At 41.3% G+C, this 17,682-nt stretch overlaps 2 protein-coding genes across 3 annotated transcripts; both read right to left on the bottom strand.

Moving 5' to 3' along the window:
* Positions 1 to 1,138: 1,138 nt before the first annotated feature.
* LOC119912954 (ladderlectin-like) lies at positions 1,139 to 3,048 on the bottom strand. 2 transcript variants are annotated; one of them, XM_038732248.1, is made up of 7 exons: positions 3,004 to 3,048; positions 2,781 to 2,877; positions 2,617 to 2,667; positions 2,423 to 2,532; positions 2,129 to 2,263; positions 1,675 to 1,783; positions 1,139 to 1,457 (listed from the first exon to the last, which is right to left on the bottom strand). In XM_038732248.1, exons 2-7 carry the CDS (start codon positions 2,839 to 2,841, stop codon positions 1,387 to 1,389), a joined length of 537 nt encoding a protein of 178 aa, XP_038588176.1. In that variant the 5' UTR covers positions 2,842 to 2,877; positions 3,004 to 3,048; the 3' UTR covers positions 1,139 to 1,386. The 2 variants fall into 2 exon arrangements, with proteins under 2 accessions (XP_038588176.1, XP_038588177.1); XM_038732249.1 differs by lacking the exon at positions 2,617 to 2,667 and having other exon boundaries at positions 3,004 to 3,041.
* A 10,465-nt stretch (positions 3,049 to 13,513) lies between these two features.
* Positions 13,514 to 15,398, bottom strand: LOC119912958 (ladderlectin-like). The gene is made up of 7 exons (XM_038732255.1): positions 15,337 to 15,398; positions 15,147 to 15,238; positions 15,025 to 15,060; positions 14,609 to 14,718; positions 14,350 to 14,484; positions 14,169 to 14,274; positions 13,514 to 13,895 (listed from the first exon to the last, which is right to left on the bottom strand). The coding sequence occupies exons 2-7, from the start codon at positions 15,205 to 15,207 to the stop codon at positions 13,828 to 13,830; spliced, it is 516 nt and encodes a 171-aa protein (XP_038588183.1). The 5' UTR covers positions 15,208 to 15,238; positions 15,337 to 15,398; the 3' UTR covers positions 13,514 to 13,827.
* Between the last annotated feature and the right edge of the window lie 2,284 nt (positions 15,399 to 17,682).

The following is a 17,682-nucleotide window of genomic DNA, read 5'->3' as shown; positions in this document are numbered from 1 at the left end:
TGTGGTACCTGTTGTGACCTGAGCTCTCTGCACAACAAATGTCTTCAGTGGAAGCGGAGCAGTGTTGTGTAATATCTTATAAACTAGACAAAATGTACTACTGTGTTTTAAATCTGATTGTAGCCTGTGTGTCTGTATCTCATATTTTATTAAATTTTAGTGAGCTAAGCAGTGGACAGAAAGAACATGATGAGGAGCCTGTAGTTGATGAGTCCACTGTGCAGTTTCAGCCTTCACTGCAAACGCACACATACAGCAGAATTTAGCTTTAATATAAGTAGCCTATTTTTTGCCAACAGGTCCCTTTGTATGTATTCCATTATAGATCATTAGTTTGTGTGACTGTAGTAACTTTGGTTGTGTTTAGGTGTCATTTTGGTATGAATTACCCTAAATAAGCTCTGTGACCTTACTAATTCCTGAACCCTGGTTACGGTCCTGAAAGCTGGAATTAGAGACAGCCCTGCGATGGACTGGCGACCTGTCCAGGGTGTACTCCACCTTTCACCCGATGTAAGCTGGGATTGGCTCCAGCCCCCTGCGACCCTGTACGCATTATAAGCGGTTGACGATGGATGGATGGTATATCACAACATAATTTACAGTCAAATCATAAGACTAAAAATTTTTTTCCCTCCATACTTTTGCAGTGTTTGCAGTGTTTGTGTCTGTTGCCATAACTACACATTTGCAATGATACTGGAGTGAACTGTAAATGTTTCCTGCATACAGACCAGCACATCACTACAGTTTCCTGTCAGACCAACCCAGAAAAAAAGATATTATTGATATTGTTTATCTGTGAGCTCACAGCAAGAGCACACAGTTTTTTGATCATGGAAGAGATCCTTAAAAATGATATCTATTTATCTGTTTGAACAGAAGAACATTTGTGTGACAGTCCTTCATATTTATTTACATTTGAAAAAACGCCCCCTTGTTCTGTTGGTTGAACTTCATGACAAAGCTTTGCAGCATTGATGCTATCCCATCTTCTGTCAGTGAAACACATAACATTAACTTTTAAAGTCTCCAACAAGAGAACTAAAGTTCCGTCTTTAGATTGTTTACTGGCTGCTGAACAGTGAAGTTAAACCCTTAAAACATCACATCTTAAACAGACTCACAGACCAGCTTGTTTTAATGCTTGAGACTTTTAATTTGCATGAAACAAGAAAGCACAGTTCACTCTGCAGAATAAGTTTGTGCTTATTAAAGGCACAAGACCTCAGAGACGATTTAGATCTTGAAAATGAAAATAAAGACATGAAATGTGATATAGAGCCTTCAGGGTACATATTAGACTGATGGCATAAAGAGAGAGAAAACATCCACCCATGTTTGTGATTTTTTCAGGTGCTTCATGCCTCTGTGTCAGCCCAGGAATCAGTTGGTTTTCTTTATACAGACGGATGGAAGGCGAGTGTGACACTGTACATCATCCCAGCATTTGTTATCTGTGTGGATCAGAAAGATGTGAGCATGGTTATTTAGCAGAACGTATCATTTGATGCTGATGAAGACTAAAACAAGGCAGAGGTTTGTGCTTAAAAGATGATGGATACATTTATGAACTGATCTCACTTTTGTCATTAATATAGCCTCTTTTATTTACACAACAAGTACATTATTGTCCCATGCAAAAATATGCAAAAAATTTCTTTTCTGATTTACCTCCATGATTTATTTGTAAACAGTGCTGGCCCCTAAGGTTATTTGGCTCTCCTTTGCACCAGTATGAAAAGGTGAAAGGCGTACCATCACTCCAGAACCAAAAACGCTCCTAAAAAACACAAATCAGAATTGAATAGATTTATTAATAACAATCTAAACTGAATCAAACATTGTAAACATACCCTAAAGACCATAAAGCTTTGACAAAACATTGTCATTACAAATTCTACCTTGACGTCTCGGAAGAAGAACAACAGCATCTGTCATTTCAGCAGGTCTGTTTACGTTAAAGTAACAAAACCCTTTAATGGCTCTAAAAATTATAAAAAACGTCATGTGACGTTGTTACGGAGCGACAAAGTCCGCATAGGGAGGAGATCACATATCACGGCCTTACTGAGCAAATGGATGTCAAACTATTATTTCTATCTTTTTGTAACAATGAATGATATACCTGGGCAGCGTCAGAGGCTCCGAGCCAAGTCTGTGGATTCCCATGAGTTTTATCTGCTATCAGCCTTTGAATCTGATGATACTCCTCAGCTCTACGTACAGATGCAAGGTGTGCACCTAAGGACAGACAGTTTCTCTACAGTGGAGACAAACAGACAAAGATGGGGTAGAAAAACAACATAAGAGGACACCAAAGCGAGAGGAAGATGCAAAGTTAAGTTAAGTGTGCAAGTCCATACAAACAGAACAAACTCAATGTAGAAGCACTCTGCATCAAACCCAAATCATATCATACCTCAGCTTCAGCCCAAGTCATGGTTCGTGGAACGAAGAGGAAACAGCGATCGCTGATCTTAGTCCAACCACTGGGACAAGATGTTGACCTCTCCAAGATATGATGCTCTCCTGAGCAAGTCAAAAGAAAACAAGTGGGTCAAGTTGAGTCTCCAGACAAAGTTTACAAAACACAGTGAAGAAATATGTATTCACCTTCTTGAATTATTGCCACTTCCCCACCTTCATCCTTTGCTTCTGAAAGAGCTGAACAGTTAAACACACCAGTTAGTGATTATGTCCATCATGTTGCTGTGTATTTTTCCTCACAAACAAACTCAGTCAGAACACACACACATGTTGTAAACAGCGACTCTCACCAGCAGCTCTGGTCAGCGTGATCACGGCACAAAGAAGTGCAGACAGAATCAGCGTCTTCATGGTGGAGGTGATGCTGATTTAAAAGTTGATGATTACCTTCAACAAAGAGAGACAGACGTGTTAGTAATACTTCAGAAACAGAGGTAACGACCGCAGTCCTCCTACAAATAAGTGACAACAAAATAGAAAACAAAAACATGGAGAGAGAAAAGTGAAGCAAACCTGCTGGAGGATTATCTTCTTCTTCTTCTCAGTGTCAGCCTGAGTGTAGATGCTGAGAAAGACTTATATACAGTAAGCTGACCATCCAATAATCACTAAATATGTTTACACAAGTACATCTGTACATTATACATACATGCTCCACCTTAGTTGATGGTGGATTATAAAAGAGATGCCTAAATAATTAACTTAACAGCTGTTCAGATGGCATCAGCTGTTTACTTTAAAGGCTAATCTATGTTTCAAGTCAGTGAGAGGGTTAACACAACCTGAAAGCTCTACAGTTAGATATTAATATCACTAGATTCAGCTGAATATTTCAGTTTGTCTTCTTAAATTCTGACAACTTCAAACTGATAGTCATCCTATCACTTTGGAGCACAAACAACATGCAGACTGAAGGACGTGGGGATTGAACCACCCACCCTGTGACTGGTAGACATGGACAACCTGCCCCTCACAGTTTAACTCTGCAAAAGCATGTAGCATAAGACATGCGGGTTTTAGGTTCATGTTGATGTAAAACAGTGGTACTCCAAAAAAGTTTAAGCTCCCCGACTCCATGAAAAGTGGAATCAATCATTAACAACACAGGTGATAGCAAAACAGCCTTAGTTGCTACAGAACCCTTTTTTTGTTTATGCCACCACATGAATCATACTTTTCCAACTTTGGGTCTGTTCAATATCCATGCCCCTCTAGCAGTGGTACTGTGGCCCTCCATGGGGGGCCCAAGCCCCAGTTTGAGAACCACTGATACAAGGTAACAGGCAATAGTTTAGTTTTATTACATTTATTTGTCAGGCAGCAAGTACAAAACATGTATTTAATACAAAGAGAAGAGATCTATGTGTTACAGATGTGTATCAGATCCAGCTCCTATAGCTACTTCTCGTCTGCAGGCCCTGGGCAGATACATGTTTGACATCACATGACAGGATGATGAAACCTACGCATCTTCTCAAAGTATCAGGGAGCTTATTCCATGCATTAATGTCTAATAAAAAGGGCAGATTGTGCAAAGGCAGGATGTCCTGTAGGAATTCTACTCTTTCTCTCTCTCTCTTAATGTCTCTGTTCCATAACTTATGGACTGATCGGGCACAGGACTGATTAAAATAGTTTGCCAAGTGGACAGTTTAATGTTATGTTAAAATTAATAGGCTGTGGTGTTGTGTTATCCTCACCGCATTCACGAACCTCCTGCATGTTACAGCTTCCTAGCTGATGAAACTAACTCCCTCTTAGGGTCAGTGGTGACATAAGAGAAACTTAAATTTCCATGTAAATTAAGTTATTGTACAAATGTTTTTTCATATCCGGTAATTAGCATTGGACGTGCAAAGTGTGTCATGGTGTGGTTAATGAATATTGACATGTGGCTTTATTATTTGATTGTTTTGGACCTGTTCCCAAGCTTTACAGTGCAGCTTTGTGAGACCACATCCTTCTGCTCACCTACAAAACTCTTAATGGTCATAAGATGATGCCATCTTATCTTAAAGAGCTCATAGTACTTTTGTACCTTTGTACCCACCAGAGCACTGCGCTCCCAGAATGCAGGTTTAAATGTGGTTCTCTAAAAGTAGAACGAGAGCCAGAACATTCAGCTCTCAAGCTCCTGTCCTGTGGGATCAGGTTCCAGTTTGGGTTCAGGAGTCAGAGACTATCCCCACATTTAAGAGTAGGCTTTCATAAAGCTTATAGTTGGGGCTGACTCAGGTGAATCCTGAACCATCCCGTAGTCACGCTGCTAGAGTCCAAGATTGTACTGAGCTACTGTGTCTTCCTCTCCATCTGTGTGGATTCTTATCTCATTAATACATGTTACTAACTTGACTTCTTCCCTCTCCGGAAGTTTTGTTTTCTGCAGGTATTTCTGCCTGAACACCTGCTGCTACAATTGTTTTTCTTCTTATTATCACTATTATGATATTATTGTTATTACACGTTTGCTAATGATGAGATGTGTTGAGTCTCTGTAAATAATATTACAAAGTCTATGGTTTAAATGAGCTCTATGAAAAGTGCAATTAAATAATTTCTCTTATGACTTGGTGGTATATAAATTAGATTGAAATTAATCTATGTCAAATATTCTTTTACCTTTATTTACACAGAGTAAATTTTATTTACACAGTTACACACATCTGCACCCCAATCCTGTTGTCCTTTAAACAGCCCCACAGAAGGGGCTTAAGGTTCAGTCCACTGAAGCAATGGCCTACATACCAACTTACCCAGCTGATCACATGGGCTCACGAGACACGAGACAATTGCCACATGGATCGTATGCAGATGCCATCTTCCATTTATTCATACTGTGTAGTCATAATGAGATGCTGTGCTTTTCTTGACTGCTATTTGTCCTTTGGTGTAAACATGTACTGTGTCAGCTACTTTGTGTTGATTTGTTACTGCAGGCTGGTTAAAGCTATTTCAGTTGTTTGGTAGTCGGAGACAGCAGGTGTGAGTCGAGGGCAGGCCTTAAGATTTGCGTTTGGCTCTTCAGCCACGGCCGGCCAGTCAGCAGCGGTGAAATCTGTCTGTGTCTTTCAGGGTGGCCAAACCAATACGGCCCTCCCAACTTGAACTGATCCTCGTTTATACTAAAATCTGATTGGCTCAAAGGCGCCAATCAAAGTAGTTTACTTTCCATTTAGGACAAGTTTAATGTCAATACGTTTTGTTGGTGCTGAACTCAGCGCTGGGTTGTATGAGAAGCACAACAGAGAAGGTAACTATGTCTAAAAGAAAAAGGCGCAGTATGCAGAGCTGGGTAGGCAATAACTCATAGAAAAATGGATTATTATTATGGATTATTACTGATGTTCTTCTTCATGCATATGTAGCTGTATAATCAGTACAAGCAGACTCAGGGACCAGCACAGGGGAGCTGACCAAGGAATAGGCCAACTCAGAGCTGAAGATGAACCTTGTTCTCACTCCCTGACTTGTCACATGGACACATGGTCAAGACCCATCGATGTCTGTTTGCAACGCATTGGGGATCCCTTTAGCGTCATAGTTCATCGCAGTGGGGGAAGTCCTGTAGCGTCAGTTTTTGATGGTAATAGTAGGTGTATGATATTTAACAGAAAAGCCTGAGCAAGGAGGTGGTTGGGGTGTATGGAGGGCCAGAACACTGACTTTGAACCAGAGCAGTGTTTGTGTCCTGTTAACACTTTGTCTACATCAGGCTTGCCTGGCCTGGTCTTGTTCAGTGCAGTGGCGCCTCACTTATACAAACTTAAGAGGCGGGTGTCACGAAAGTTTCTTCTTTATCATAATGTAATTGACTGTATACAAGTACAACACTATTTATTAAAATAACTACAAAAATCTCTGCTGCGCCCACACACGGCACTTCCATGAAAGGCCTTTCCGTGTCCGTCCCAGTACATCCCTGCTTATATGAACTTTTAAAATGGCTTTATGGATGTTTAGTCATGATGAATGGATGAATGATATCCTCACGAAGTATAAGTGACACTCGGCCACCACACTGAACATGTGTGTATCATCATCTGTGTTAAGATTTGACTGAATGATAACTCAGAAGAGGAGTCTTAAGTTTGATGCAAATTGCAGCAATCGGGCACAAAGGGTTGTAAAACACCTGAATTGCCTCCAGCTGCCTGCTGTTGCAGCAACTGCTTAAGTTTCAGTGAATAGATAATAAATGGAGATCATAAAGATAACATTGAAATAATTGTTTGTCAAAGGTACTTTCACTAAGCAGGAACACTCACGTTCATTATAATAATAATAATCTAATAGTGCTTTAAGTGTAAAGACAATAATACCCCAAAAACAATAATACAAAAATAATACAAGATAAAAGCAAGAAAACATTGAATAGACTAAAATACTAATACTAAATACTAAATACTAAAATAGAATAAAATAAAAGGGATAAAATAAAGTCAAATAAAATCGGGAAAGGCTCTCCTATAAAAGTATGTTTTAAGAGAGTGCACTGACTCAGCCGTCCTGATTTCCTTGGGCAGGCTGTTCCAGAGCCTCGGGGCCCTGACAGCAAACGCTCTGCCCCCTTTAGTTTTCAGTCGAGACTCTGGAACAGACAGCAGACCTCTGCCCGAGGATCTCAAGGTACGTGCTGGTGTGTATGGGACTAAAAGGTCAGAAATATAACAAGGCAAGAGGCCATGATGAGCTTTAAAAGTGCCCTGCCCGACACTGAGAATTAGTCTATGCCCACCCACAGCGTGGGCCTCTCCTACGTCCGCACCTTGAATATATATACAACGGTGAGACCCAGCCTTCAGCTCCCAAATGCCTTTTCTTCAGCACTGAGAACCAAGGTCCAGTGAGGCCTACAACTTAGAGGGCTGCGCCTATATTTATAGAATGTGGGGTTACAATACGTAACCCCCATTCTATTTCATATAGGCTTCGCCCTCTAAGTTCATCGCTATTGGGTTAGAGGCGAAGCAGGCCGAGGGCCGACCCATGCGTAAGTCAGGAAACTTGGTTGGGGGGCCCCGCATCTGTACAGACGCAGGTGGGGTCACGACAGCAACCACATTAGCTGCCACCCCCCCACACAATCCCGTGGGAGAGGGCGCACCACACACTCAGCCAAAACACTCTGAGTGAGTCAGAAAGAGGTGGGTAGAAACGTACGAAAGAGCATGGGGATAACCAGGAGGCCGCCGTGCAGATGTCACTGAGGAGGAGACACCTCTCGTGGAGTGCGCTCTGATGCCATCCAGAGGATGGCACGCGACCAAAAGGAGCTCGTAATGCTTTAGGCATGAACGTCGGGTTAGGGCACAGGATAGCCAAGATGCGGTCGCCCTGAATCCGGAGGCACGACGGAGCTACAGAGAGGGCAGCCAGATCACTGACCCTCTTGGCTGATGTCAGAGCCAGGAGTCTCTAAAGGCTCAAACGTGACTTGGGTTAACGCGCATAAACGCAGCGTCAAATCCCACTGTGGGGCAACAGTTCTTCGCACGCTTCTAAGGAAGCGTTTCACCAGGCGGTGGGAGAGCGCAGTCCTGTCCCCGAAGTCATCGTGTCAGGACGAAAGAGTGGCAGTGTTTGTTTTAACCGTACTAAATGCCAGCCCCCTGTCCATGAGCAGCTGGAGGAACGAAAGCACCGCTGGCAGCGGACAGGTGACCGGATCCGTCCCCTGGTCTAGACCCAGCGCTGGAAAGCCGACCACTTAGAGGAGTAAGAGGACTGAGTGGAGGCGGCTCTCGATTCTTGGATGGTGCGAATCACCTCACGGGAGAGATCTAAGCCCTCCAGGCATCGCCTCTTAGTGGCCAGACCCAGAGAGGTTGGTCGAGGAGTGGGTAACTCCTGATCGTACCCCCTGCCTGAGAGAGAGCGTCCCCCCTCCAGCGGATTTTCCACGGCTGCCCCACCAGCAGCCGTTGGAGACAGACAGATGTGGGATGTGACCATGCCCAGGGGGGACCCCGACCGAGAGAGAGAGAGGGTCCCGCCAGTAGGCCAGAACCTGGGGCACAGACAGGATCGGCGCTGTCTCTGTCTGACCGGGGACGACACGCAAGCGGATGAACCACCGCTGCAGCCAGGGGAACCACCATGTGAGCCGCCGACATGAGGCCCAGGAGCTTCATGAGCGACAGAGCTGCCACCGCCGCTCATGGGACAACATGGTGGTGTCGTGTAAAAATTCGAGACTTGGGCCAGATAAGAAAGCTTAAACTTTTACCAACATTTTTATTATCAACAAAAACAGACACCAATTAGAACACAAAATTTCCACCGGAGTGTGTCAGAGATCGGTGCAAAATAGAGCCCCATTCTGTTACCAGAACAGAGACCCGACTTGAAAACTATGTAACGACTGACTTTCACTTCCTTTTATAGCTCTGTTTCATGGCTTCATATCATCTCTTGGCTCTCTTTCCTACTGCGCCTGAATCTGGGAAAGTCCCTGACTGCCTGCTCCTCCTCTCTGTGTCCTTTGCATGTACTCCGCTTGATCATACTATTTCTTCCATAACCTGACTTTTATGGAATAAACTGGTGTTGTTTGTGCTCTGTTCTAGAAACAGGACATTCTTACTGTGATGGACTATACTGATGTATGTTTTGTAATCCAATTTTCACCAAATCTGCTTCTATATTTTCCTTTGTAAGTGTTTTTGATGCTGCCTCACTGTGCTCCCTCCCTTTTCTCCCAAAGCACACAAACTTGCTCACACACACACACACACATGTGCTACTGCTGAGCCTGGGCAGTTAGATACAGAAAGGAGCACACACACTCAGAGCTATAGAGTTTTAAAACTGTGATCCTAACTTTACACTATAAAATAACACTTTAAATGATGACAATGTAGACCACCATTGCTATAGTAATTAATGATAACAATTTAGGCTATAATGCTCCAAAATAATTCACAACAGTGGAGCAGCTCCATCAGAGCATCCACCCTCTCCTGAGAGAGCCACGCTCTCTGGAGAGAGGAGTCCAGTACCACACCAAAGTAGGTGAGTCTATGGGAGGGGAAAGGAGCACTCTTCTTCCAGTTCATCGTGAAGCCCAGGTAAGACAGGTGTGCGACTAGCTGGGCCACCTGCACCACCGCTTCGTCCCGGGACGGCGCCAGCAGCAGCAGTTCGTCCAGGTAAAATAGGACCCTGATGCCAGACTGCCACAGCGGCTCCAGGGCCGTCTTGACACACTTGGAAAAAGTGCGCGGGGCCAAGGAGTAACCAAAGGGCAGGCGGTTGTATTGGTACTGGGCGCCCTGGAATGAAAAACGCAGAACTTCCTGTGTGCGGGAATGACGGACACATGAAAGTACGCGTCCTTCAGGTAGATGGAAGGGTGAACTGCAGCCTGTGATCCCAGTAGATCAGGCTGTCCATCCATCTGTGCCTCGAGCAGGAAGCGAGCCACCGCGAGTAGCGTCGAAGGATGGGTCTCACCGTTGTGTATATATACAAGGTGCAGACCTAGAAGAGGCCCGCGCTGTGTGTGGGCGTAGACTAAAATTCTCAGTGGCAGCCACGCAGAAGGGGTAAACCCAATAGCGATAGCCTTAGAGGTCAAAGCCTATACGAAATAGAACTGCTCGTATCAAAAATTGAAAAAATTGAAATTGAATGTTTTAGATTGGCCCAGACTTACAGACACACAGACAGCTTCCGCTGCAGCTGACCTGCTGGTCAGCCTGCCCGGTCATGTATCATAAAGCACATAAAGCGTTACAATTATTGTGATTATTTTGACAATTTTAATAATAATGTCAACATTATTTCATCAAGGTGGCTGATCATCTGTAGCGACATATCATATGTCAGTATTGTAGGACTGAGTTTGCTTTCTCACGTGTCTCTGTGTGCCCACTCTGGCACGTGTGCCATAGGTTGCCATCCAGTTTCTTTCTGCTCAAATCAGACACAAATTGTTTAAGACCACAAGAGTAAATGCTCTGGTACAGCCACCAGAGGCAATTCAGGTTTCAGTATCTTGCCCAAGGACACTTCGACATGCAGCCTGGAGCCGGGGATTGCACCGCTGATCGTCCGATTGACGAGCAACGTGCTCTACCTCCTGAACCACAGTGTTGTGGTGGCAGCCCGGCTGACGGTGAGTGTCCTGGTATTTTTATTCTCCTTTTTATCAGTTATTCTGCTTTTTCCTTGGTTTTCTCTGTTCTCTGCTTGCCTCCCTGTGTTTTCTCCCCTGTGTGCTCTCTCTCTCCCTCTGCTCCTGAGCCCAGCCAACTACCTGCACCTCATCATCCACCTCGTCAGCCTGCCACACCTGCCAGTAATCACCTCATCCCTGCCTGTATTTCAACCCCGGATCTCCACACAATTCTTCCTTTATTGTTGTTGCTCCATACCTGGTGCCACCTCTGCGTTTAGGCGCTCATATTTTTTGTTTTCTCTCATTTTCCCTGTACTTTGTTGCTGCGGTCACTAACCCTGTCTGTTTTCCCTCCCAGGTTCACTCACACTCACGTACTAAAGATGAAACAATTAAGAAGCATTTCAAAAGTGGTTTGACAGTTTGCCTGCTAACATTAGCATCCCTGGCTAACTAGCTTATAACCTTTCTGTTTCAGAGCACTGTGTTTATCCAGCACTCTTTATCCAACTACATTATTTACTGTGTCTGCATGTTCAGGACTCTAGTGTATTCTGCTTTTTCAAGACCCAAACTTGAAATCAATTATAAGCTATGTAGATGTCGTGGCTATAAGATATCGCTATTATTAGATTGGTTCAGATAGCCATGGTCCCTAGTGGATGAATCCTTCCTAGTGATCCCCTCAAATTTTGTTCATGAGCCACTAGCAGGTCAATGTTGTGAGTTCTCCAGATAAATATCTCAACATTTCCAAGATGGATTGTTACAAAACGTCGTACAGACATACAGTACATGCACCCCAGAGGATGAATCTTTATGACCTAGGTTATTCCTGACATATCTTCTAGTAAGCACCACCAGCAAGATGACATTTTGGATTTCAGTGAAATGTAAAGGCATGTACTCAAACCAGAATTTTCCAAGTCAACTCAATTGACAAGGGCCAATTGAGGCTGAACATGATAAAAATCAACAACATTTAGTGAGCAGCCCTAAAAATATCAACTACTGGAATAATTGTCATGATGCTCAATATTCTTCCCTTGATGAACTTAACGAGCTCTGAATTTTCTGAAATAGCACCTCAGGGTGTCGGTTTGTAGTATGAAGGTTCAGTGGAGAGTCTGAGGCCAAAGAGAAGCAAGAGGGAGATAACGAAAGAGCTATATAACAAAATCTGGAATAGGAACACCCGAGAGTATGACGTTAAGGTCCTCACTCTGGACTAACAGAAATACCTGCTGAATCTTTAATGAAGTTAATATAACTGTACATTTGGGATACAAGGGAACAAATGCACAAGTACTTGCTTGAAACTGGGAGTTCTGATAAAACATAATAGATGGATCTGCAAAAAAACAGTAGATTTAGTACATTTAATGCTCTTGGCTTCTTCTGTAAGTACCATCAAGCAGCTCTTGGGGAAAACCAGTTGAGGACTGAAGTTGTACCAGTCAGTTCCCAGTATGACACTGTGTGAATCAGAGTTGTCCTTAACATTACTTTCACAACTAAAGGTTTAAAATTCACTTTGAAGACAAAATACACCAACATACCTACAACAAGCAGAACTGCAGAGTCTGTTCTCATTTCTGGGATTAAGCATCTGCATCTTTGTCTCATTGGGGTCGCAATGGAGCAGTGTATAAGACACATGCCTTTGGTGTGAGACCTGGGTTCAACTCCCCACTGTAACATATTGATCCTACACTCAGGAAATTCACTTGTTACAGCAGCTCCAGATAAAACTCTACAAAACAGATAAGAAAACACACATTAAAGGAAGGTGGGGTGAACAAAACTAACGAAAATCCCCAAACAATAAGGAATTTTAATCACTTTTAATAAAACACAGGAGTTAAATACTATCAAACCCTGTTTATTTTCCTTCAAATGATAAAGAAGCCTCGTGTAAAAACATGCAGCTGCAGAACCGATGACTTTCAAACTTTGTTTAATATAATAGGCCTATTCATAAACATCATCACAGTGTGACAGTGAACTCTGTCAGTGGCACCATCTTCTGGTTGTAAAGACTTATGTTCATGTCTGCAGATGCATTAAACTGTAATCATAGTGAAGTGTGAATCCAAGCGGAAATCCTAGTAGCATTTTAAACTTGTTTTTATACCAATAAATGTCACAAAAAGCACTACTCTCCTGCACTGTGTCTCACCTTCATTACGTTTAAAAAAAAAATAAATAAAACGGGGAGATCAAAAGATAAATCTAATTTCAGGCTGTTTTGTGTCATGAAATTGTGTTTTGTTTTTTCTTTTAACAGTGATTATACACAACATTTCTGTGATCCTTCTTTTCTGTTTTTGACTTTTGCTGAATTAATTCTACATGTTCTCCTGAAAATGAAGCTTGATGGTAGTTGAGCTTCCTTACAGCAGGGGGCAGAGTTCTAATAAATGTTCAGCAGTGAACCAGTGATGGCAGAAAGATGAAGGGATGCATAGGAAGAAGAGGGGGACAGCAGACATCTCCATACCTGAGAATATTTTTTATTTTTTTTATTTTGCTTAATTCTGATGAATCTAAACATTCTTCAGGTAACTTATAATCACTGATACTCAGCAGGCAGAAATCGTCATATCACATAACCTGCAAAAAAGGAGAAGCTGCCACCTGACTGTTTTCACCCTGCTCTTTGCTAATGATAGAGTCGCCTTGTATCAATTCTGTGTATTTAGTCACTAAATACTTTCACACATTACATTACACAATACATTCACATGCCCACACTTAGTTTCACTTGTATATGCAATGAGATGTTTCAACTGTTTAAATGTGAGCTGAGCTGCAACAGCTGATGTGGTTTTTAGTTGATACAAAACCATTCAAAGATGCCCACATTTGATCGAGATGTGGGAAATAAAAACAGGAGATATGACACAGCTTATTTTTGAGACTTTTATTCTTTCAAAGACAAGAAAGAACAGTTCACTGTGCAGAATAATGTTGTGCTAAACAACAGATTCGATCTGCTGTTATTAAAGCCACATGGCCTCAGAAATGATCCAGCAACTGTTTCTGTCACTTGTTGTTTCTTTCCTTAAATTGCGTCACAGTGATATATAGAAATATGATTCAGACAGAGATATATGGAGATATGAGACTGATGGCACAAAGATAGATGCATCCCACATACACACAAACACACATCCACCCATGTTTGGGCTTCTGGGAGGTTCTCCACCTGAGAATTATCAGGGCTTTTTGGCACAAACTGATGGGAGGCGAACGTTACACCAGGTGTCATCCCAGCGCTTATCATCTGAAAGTACCAACGACACAGCAGTTAAGGCGACACTACAAAAACCAACATGTGAAAGTATGTATACTGACATTCACAAAGAAAGAATATTTGAGACTGAAAGTTCATTCATTTCGACCCATTAGCAGCTGGTCTGGAACTTTCACACGGTTTTCCTCAAAATGTTGATGTTCAAATTTCTTTACCGTTAATGACGTTTCATCGGTGTTGTGTTTAAGTAAATTATATACTCATACATAATGCTCTAAATGAAATCAGTACGCTGTGATTTACCTCCATAATTTATCTGTAGACAGTGCTGCTTGCCCTGAAAGTTATCAAACCCTCCAGAAGACCGATAGTTGAAGGGTGTACCATCACTCCACAACCACACACCCTCCTAGAAGACACAACAAAATATTAAATGAATTAATAACACTAATGACCAGAAGAGCTTGTGTAAAGATAAATATACCTCTTGTGCATCCGAGCCTCCAATCCATGTTTCTTTGTTCTCATAACTTGCGCTCATGATCAGCCTCTGAATCTCATGGTACTCCAGCAGGTTGTGAACGGACGCAAGGTTTCCACCCATGGACTCACAGTTTTTCTACAGTGAAGATAAATACGAGAGAGAGAGAGAAATTGCAAATTAACCAAATGTCTATGTATGTGCAAACAAAATAAACATATTGTAGAAGCCTTCTGAACTAAAACAAAGTCTCCCTCTTTACCTCAGCTTGGGCCCAAGTCATGGGTTTTGGAACGTAGTGGAAACAGCGACCGCTGAACTCAGACCAGCGACCAGAACAAGCTGTCGACCTCTTGACCAGGTGACTCTTTGCTGAGAACAAGTAGAGTTTGGTGAGTAATGTGGAGTCTCTAAAGTCTCTATATGTAGATATGAAATCAACTTATTTTAATGACATGACACTGTAACATAACAACATAAAATAGTCACGAAATAACAATTATGACATAAATGACATATCAGCACAATATAACATAACATAAAACAGTATAACATGACTTTTTAAAACATAATACAAGACGACGTAATATAAGTTACAATAAACATTTTATCCGCCAATGCTTTTAATTTATACAACATGTAAGTCATCAGCAGAGCATCAGAACAACACACACTGACCTTGTTGGGCATTTTCGGGGTTTGCCTCTGGAAGAGCTAGAAAGTTTGACACAGCAGTTATTGACCTTGATCGTTATTGTACAACACATTCATCTGTAACACTTTCTGTTTATAAAACTGACCAGCAGCTCGAGTCAGAGCCATCATGGCACAAACAAGTGCAGAAACAGTCAGCATCTTCATGATGGAGATGATGAGATGATGATAACCTTTGCTACAGAGAGAAAAACTCTGTACTTCTGTAGAACAGAAGACCTATGTCCACTGTCAGTCCAGTAAAGGAAAGTCAGAAGTTTGTAGCTGCAGAATTACCTTCTCTTCTTCCTTCTCTGCGTCTGTAGCTTCAGCTGTCTGATGTGGAAACACGGATGAAGAGACACACCAGCCCTTATAAACAGATACTTATCTTGTCATCTCTCACAAATTAGGGAACTGAGCACAGACACGAAAACATACACAGAAACATTATCAAACACAATATTGTCAGAAAGATAAATTAAAACTATATTACGATCAGTTAAGTAATAGCCATAGGTCAATAGTGCCTAAACTGCACTCTGACACTGTAATGAGCATTTACTCTTTTTTGTGTCTACTTACATGCAGATTATGTAATGATAAATGTAAATGGTCTGTACTTGTATAGCCTATATAACCTTTCTAGTCTACCGACCACTCACAGCACTTTTATGTCACATTGACTCAGATAGCTGAAATTATTATTCACCAGGTGTAGGCAGTTATTCAGGTTCAGTTAACACATACAGTATAGATAAGTAGGTGCCACCTACTGTTTTTTATGTATAAATAATTTGCATCATCATTCATTTATAACTATAAACATCACATGATCCATGCAAGAACAGAAAGCTTGACCGGCATAGCAACCTTAACTAAGGTGGACTTAGCGATAATACTTTTATTATAAACAAGACTAAACAAACTCAACTTATACTTAAAATAGATAAACCTTTTCATTTTTGTCATTATTAACATATTTCGGCAACAAATTTATATTACACTCTTCATTTTGCACCAGTTTAACCCCTTGTGAGAAGCCACAAAGCAGTTCCGCTCTTGGGTAACACAGAATTACACAACACATATCGAGCACCTGTTCCTCACAATGCCTTTGCATCCTGGCATTTTGCAGGAGCTAACTCAACTAACTGCCCAGCTCACTGTCCTGCTCTCAAAGAAAAAGTTGGCTTGCATGTTCTATAAATAAAATCAACATATATAAGCAGAGTTTACAGGGTACAACAATTAAAGTGCAGTAGGTTGAAGGTACGCAGTTCTCCTCCATATTCGCATATAGTTGCCATATGGCAACAAATTAATTTTAGCATTTTACCAAAAAACAAATCCTAACTGGTTTAAATTAGGAAATTCTTCTTAAATATTGAAAAATGTGTCTATTTTAGCTGACCTCAGATCATGAACTGTGCAGTGTCATAGATCGGTAGGAAAAGGGTGAAAAGACCCATTTTCACCAATAAAAAGCAAGGATTTTGAAGCATTTCCTATTATTGCAATAGAGATAAAGTAATTGTTGCCATATGGCAATAGAGGGTTAAGACAAAGGAAAAGGGAGCGCGCTATATTAACGTAATTTCTAAGAAACAGTGTTGAAGTTTCAAATAATAGGGAAACAAATGGGAGAAGTGTCATATATGTATAGGCTATAAACTGTGAAATTCATTAAGAAATGATGGTAAATGAGGAAACCTACATAAGACATTTAAAAAAGGCCTAGTTCCAGCTGTGTAGAGCTTTGAGTCATTGCAAGTGCCCTATTAAGAGTGAAACACTAAAATTAAGTTGCAGGTTCACATTAATAACAGCAGGAGTGTCAAATTGGGTTTAGAGGCTCCTCATACTTTTCTATTGCTCATTATAAAATGCAAGGAAAAGAAGGCCTTCAATGATGATTCTGCAGTTTGCAAACCTTCTTCTTCAGTTGCTGCCACTTGTGGAAAATGTACCAGAGGCAATGACTGAATGAAGGTTATTTGTTAACTGCTACCAATTACTGTATGTAGCATATACAATATATACAATATACAAAGACCAAAACTTAAACCTGTGCTCAATGTCTGTATCTGGACAAAATTTAAAAGAGAAGTTGAGTAATTATTTCAGCAGTTAGTGATCATCACTTGTAGTCAGTTTACTTAATGTCAAATCATTATTACCAAACAACCAAAGAGCTGATCAGGCAGCAATGTCACTATTTGTTTAAACTGAACAGACAAATATTGCATTTGGATGATACAATCTTTATCACCTAACTCTTTCAGATTTGTTTTGGTCTCATCTAGTCAGCAGTATCATTTACCCAATAACCGTAATATATCATAAACATTATTTTCCACAAGTGGCAGCAGGTTTGTTTATATATTTATATCCATACATTCATATATACATATAATGCATTTATAAAACTAAAGTAAAAAATACACATTAACGTCCACATACACACTATGAAACACAACAATACAGAAGACAAACACAGACACAAAACAACACAAGGATTCAAGACCTGTCTAGAACAATAGAAAGCTCCGTGGGCAGAGAAGTGCCCTGCAACACATGCATTCAAAACAGAAGTTGGGGAATTATTGCATCAGAGTAAGTGTGCTATCTCTGCCACAGAAA

Source organism: Micropterus salmoides, unplaced genomic scaffold, assembly GCF_014851395.1.
Source record: "Micropterus salmoides isolate LMB-PRFRI ecotype aquatic unplaced genomic scaffold, ASM1485139v1 Ms_hic_scaffold_2, whole genome shotgun sequence".
Taxonomy (NCBI): domain Eukaryota; kingdom Metazoa; phylum Chordata; class Actinopteri; order Centrarchiformes; family Centrarchidae; genus Micropterus; species Micropterus salmoides.
This window is presented reverse-complemented; position numbering and strand designations above follow the sequence as displayed.

Bases quoted from the DNA above. Each gene is read 5' to 3' on its own strand.
- LOC119912958 (XM_038732255.1), bottom strand. From the start codon at position 15,207: ATGAAGATGCTGACTGTTTCTGCACTTGTTTGTGCCATGATGGCTCTG. The intron at 14,275-14,349 runs GTATATTTATCT...TGTGTCTTCTAG, and splicing joins GAGGCTCGGATGCACAAGAG to GAGGGTGTGTGGTTGTGGAG. The intron at 13,896-14,168 runs GTAAATCACAGC...TGGTACTTTCAG, and splicing joins TCTACAGATAAATTATGGAG to ATGATAAGCGCTGGGATGAC.
- LOC119912954 (XM_038732248.1), bottom strand. From the start codon at position 2,841: ATGAAGACGCTGATTCTGTCTGCACTTCTTTGTGCCGTGATCACGCTG. The intron at 2,533-2,616 runs GTGAATACATAT...TGACTTGCTCAG, and splicing joins AGTGGCAATAATTCAAGAAG to GAGAGCATCATATCTTGGAG. The intron at 1,458-1,674 runs GTAAATCAGAAA...TGATCCACACAG, and splicing joins TTTACAAATAAATCATGGAG to ATAACAAATGCTGGGATGAT.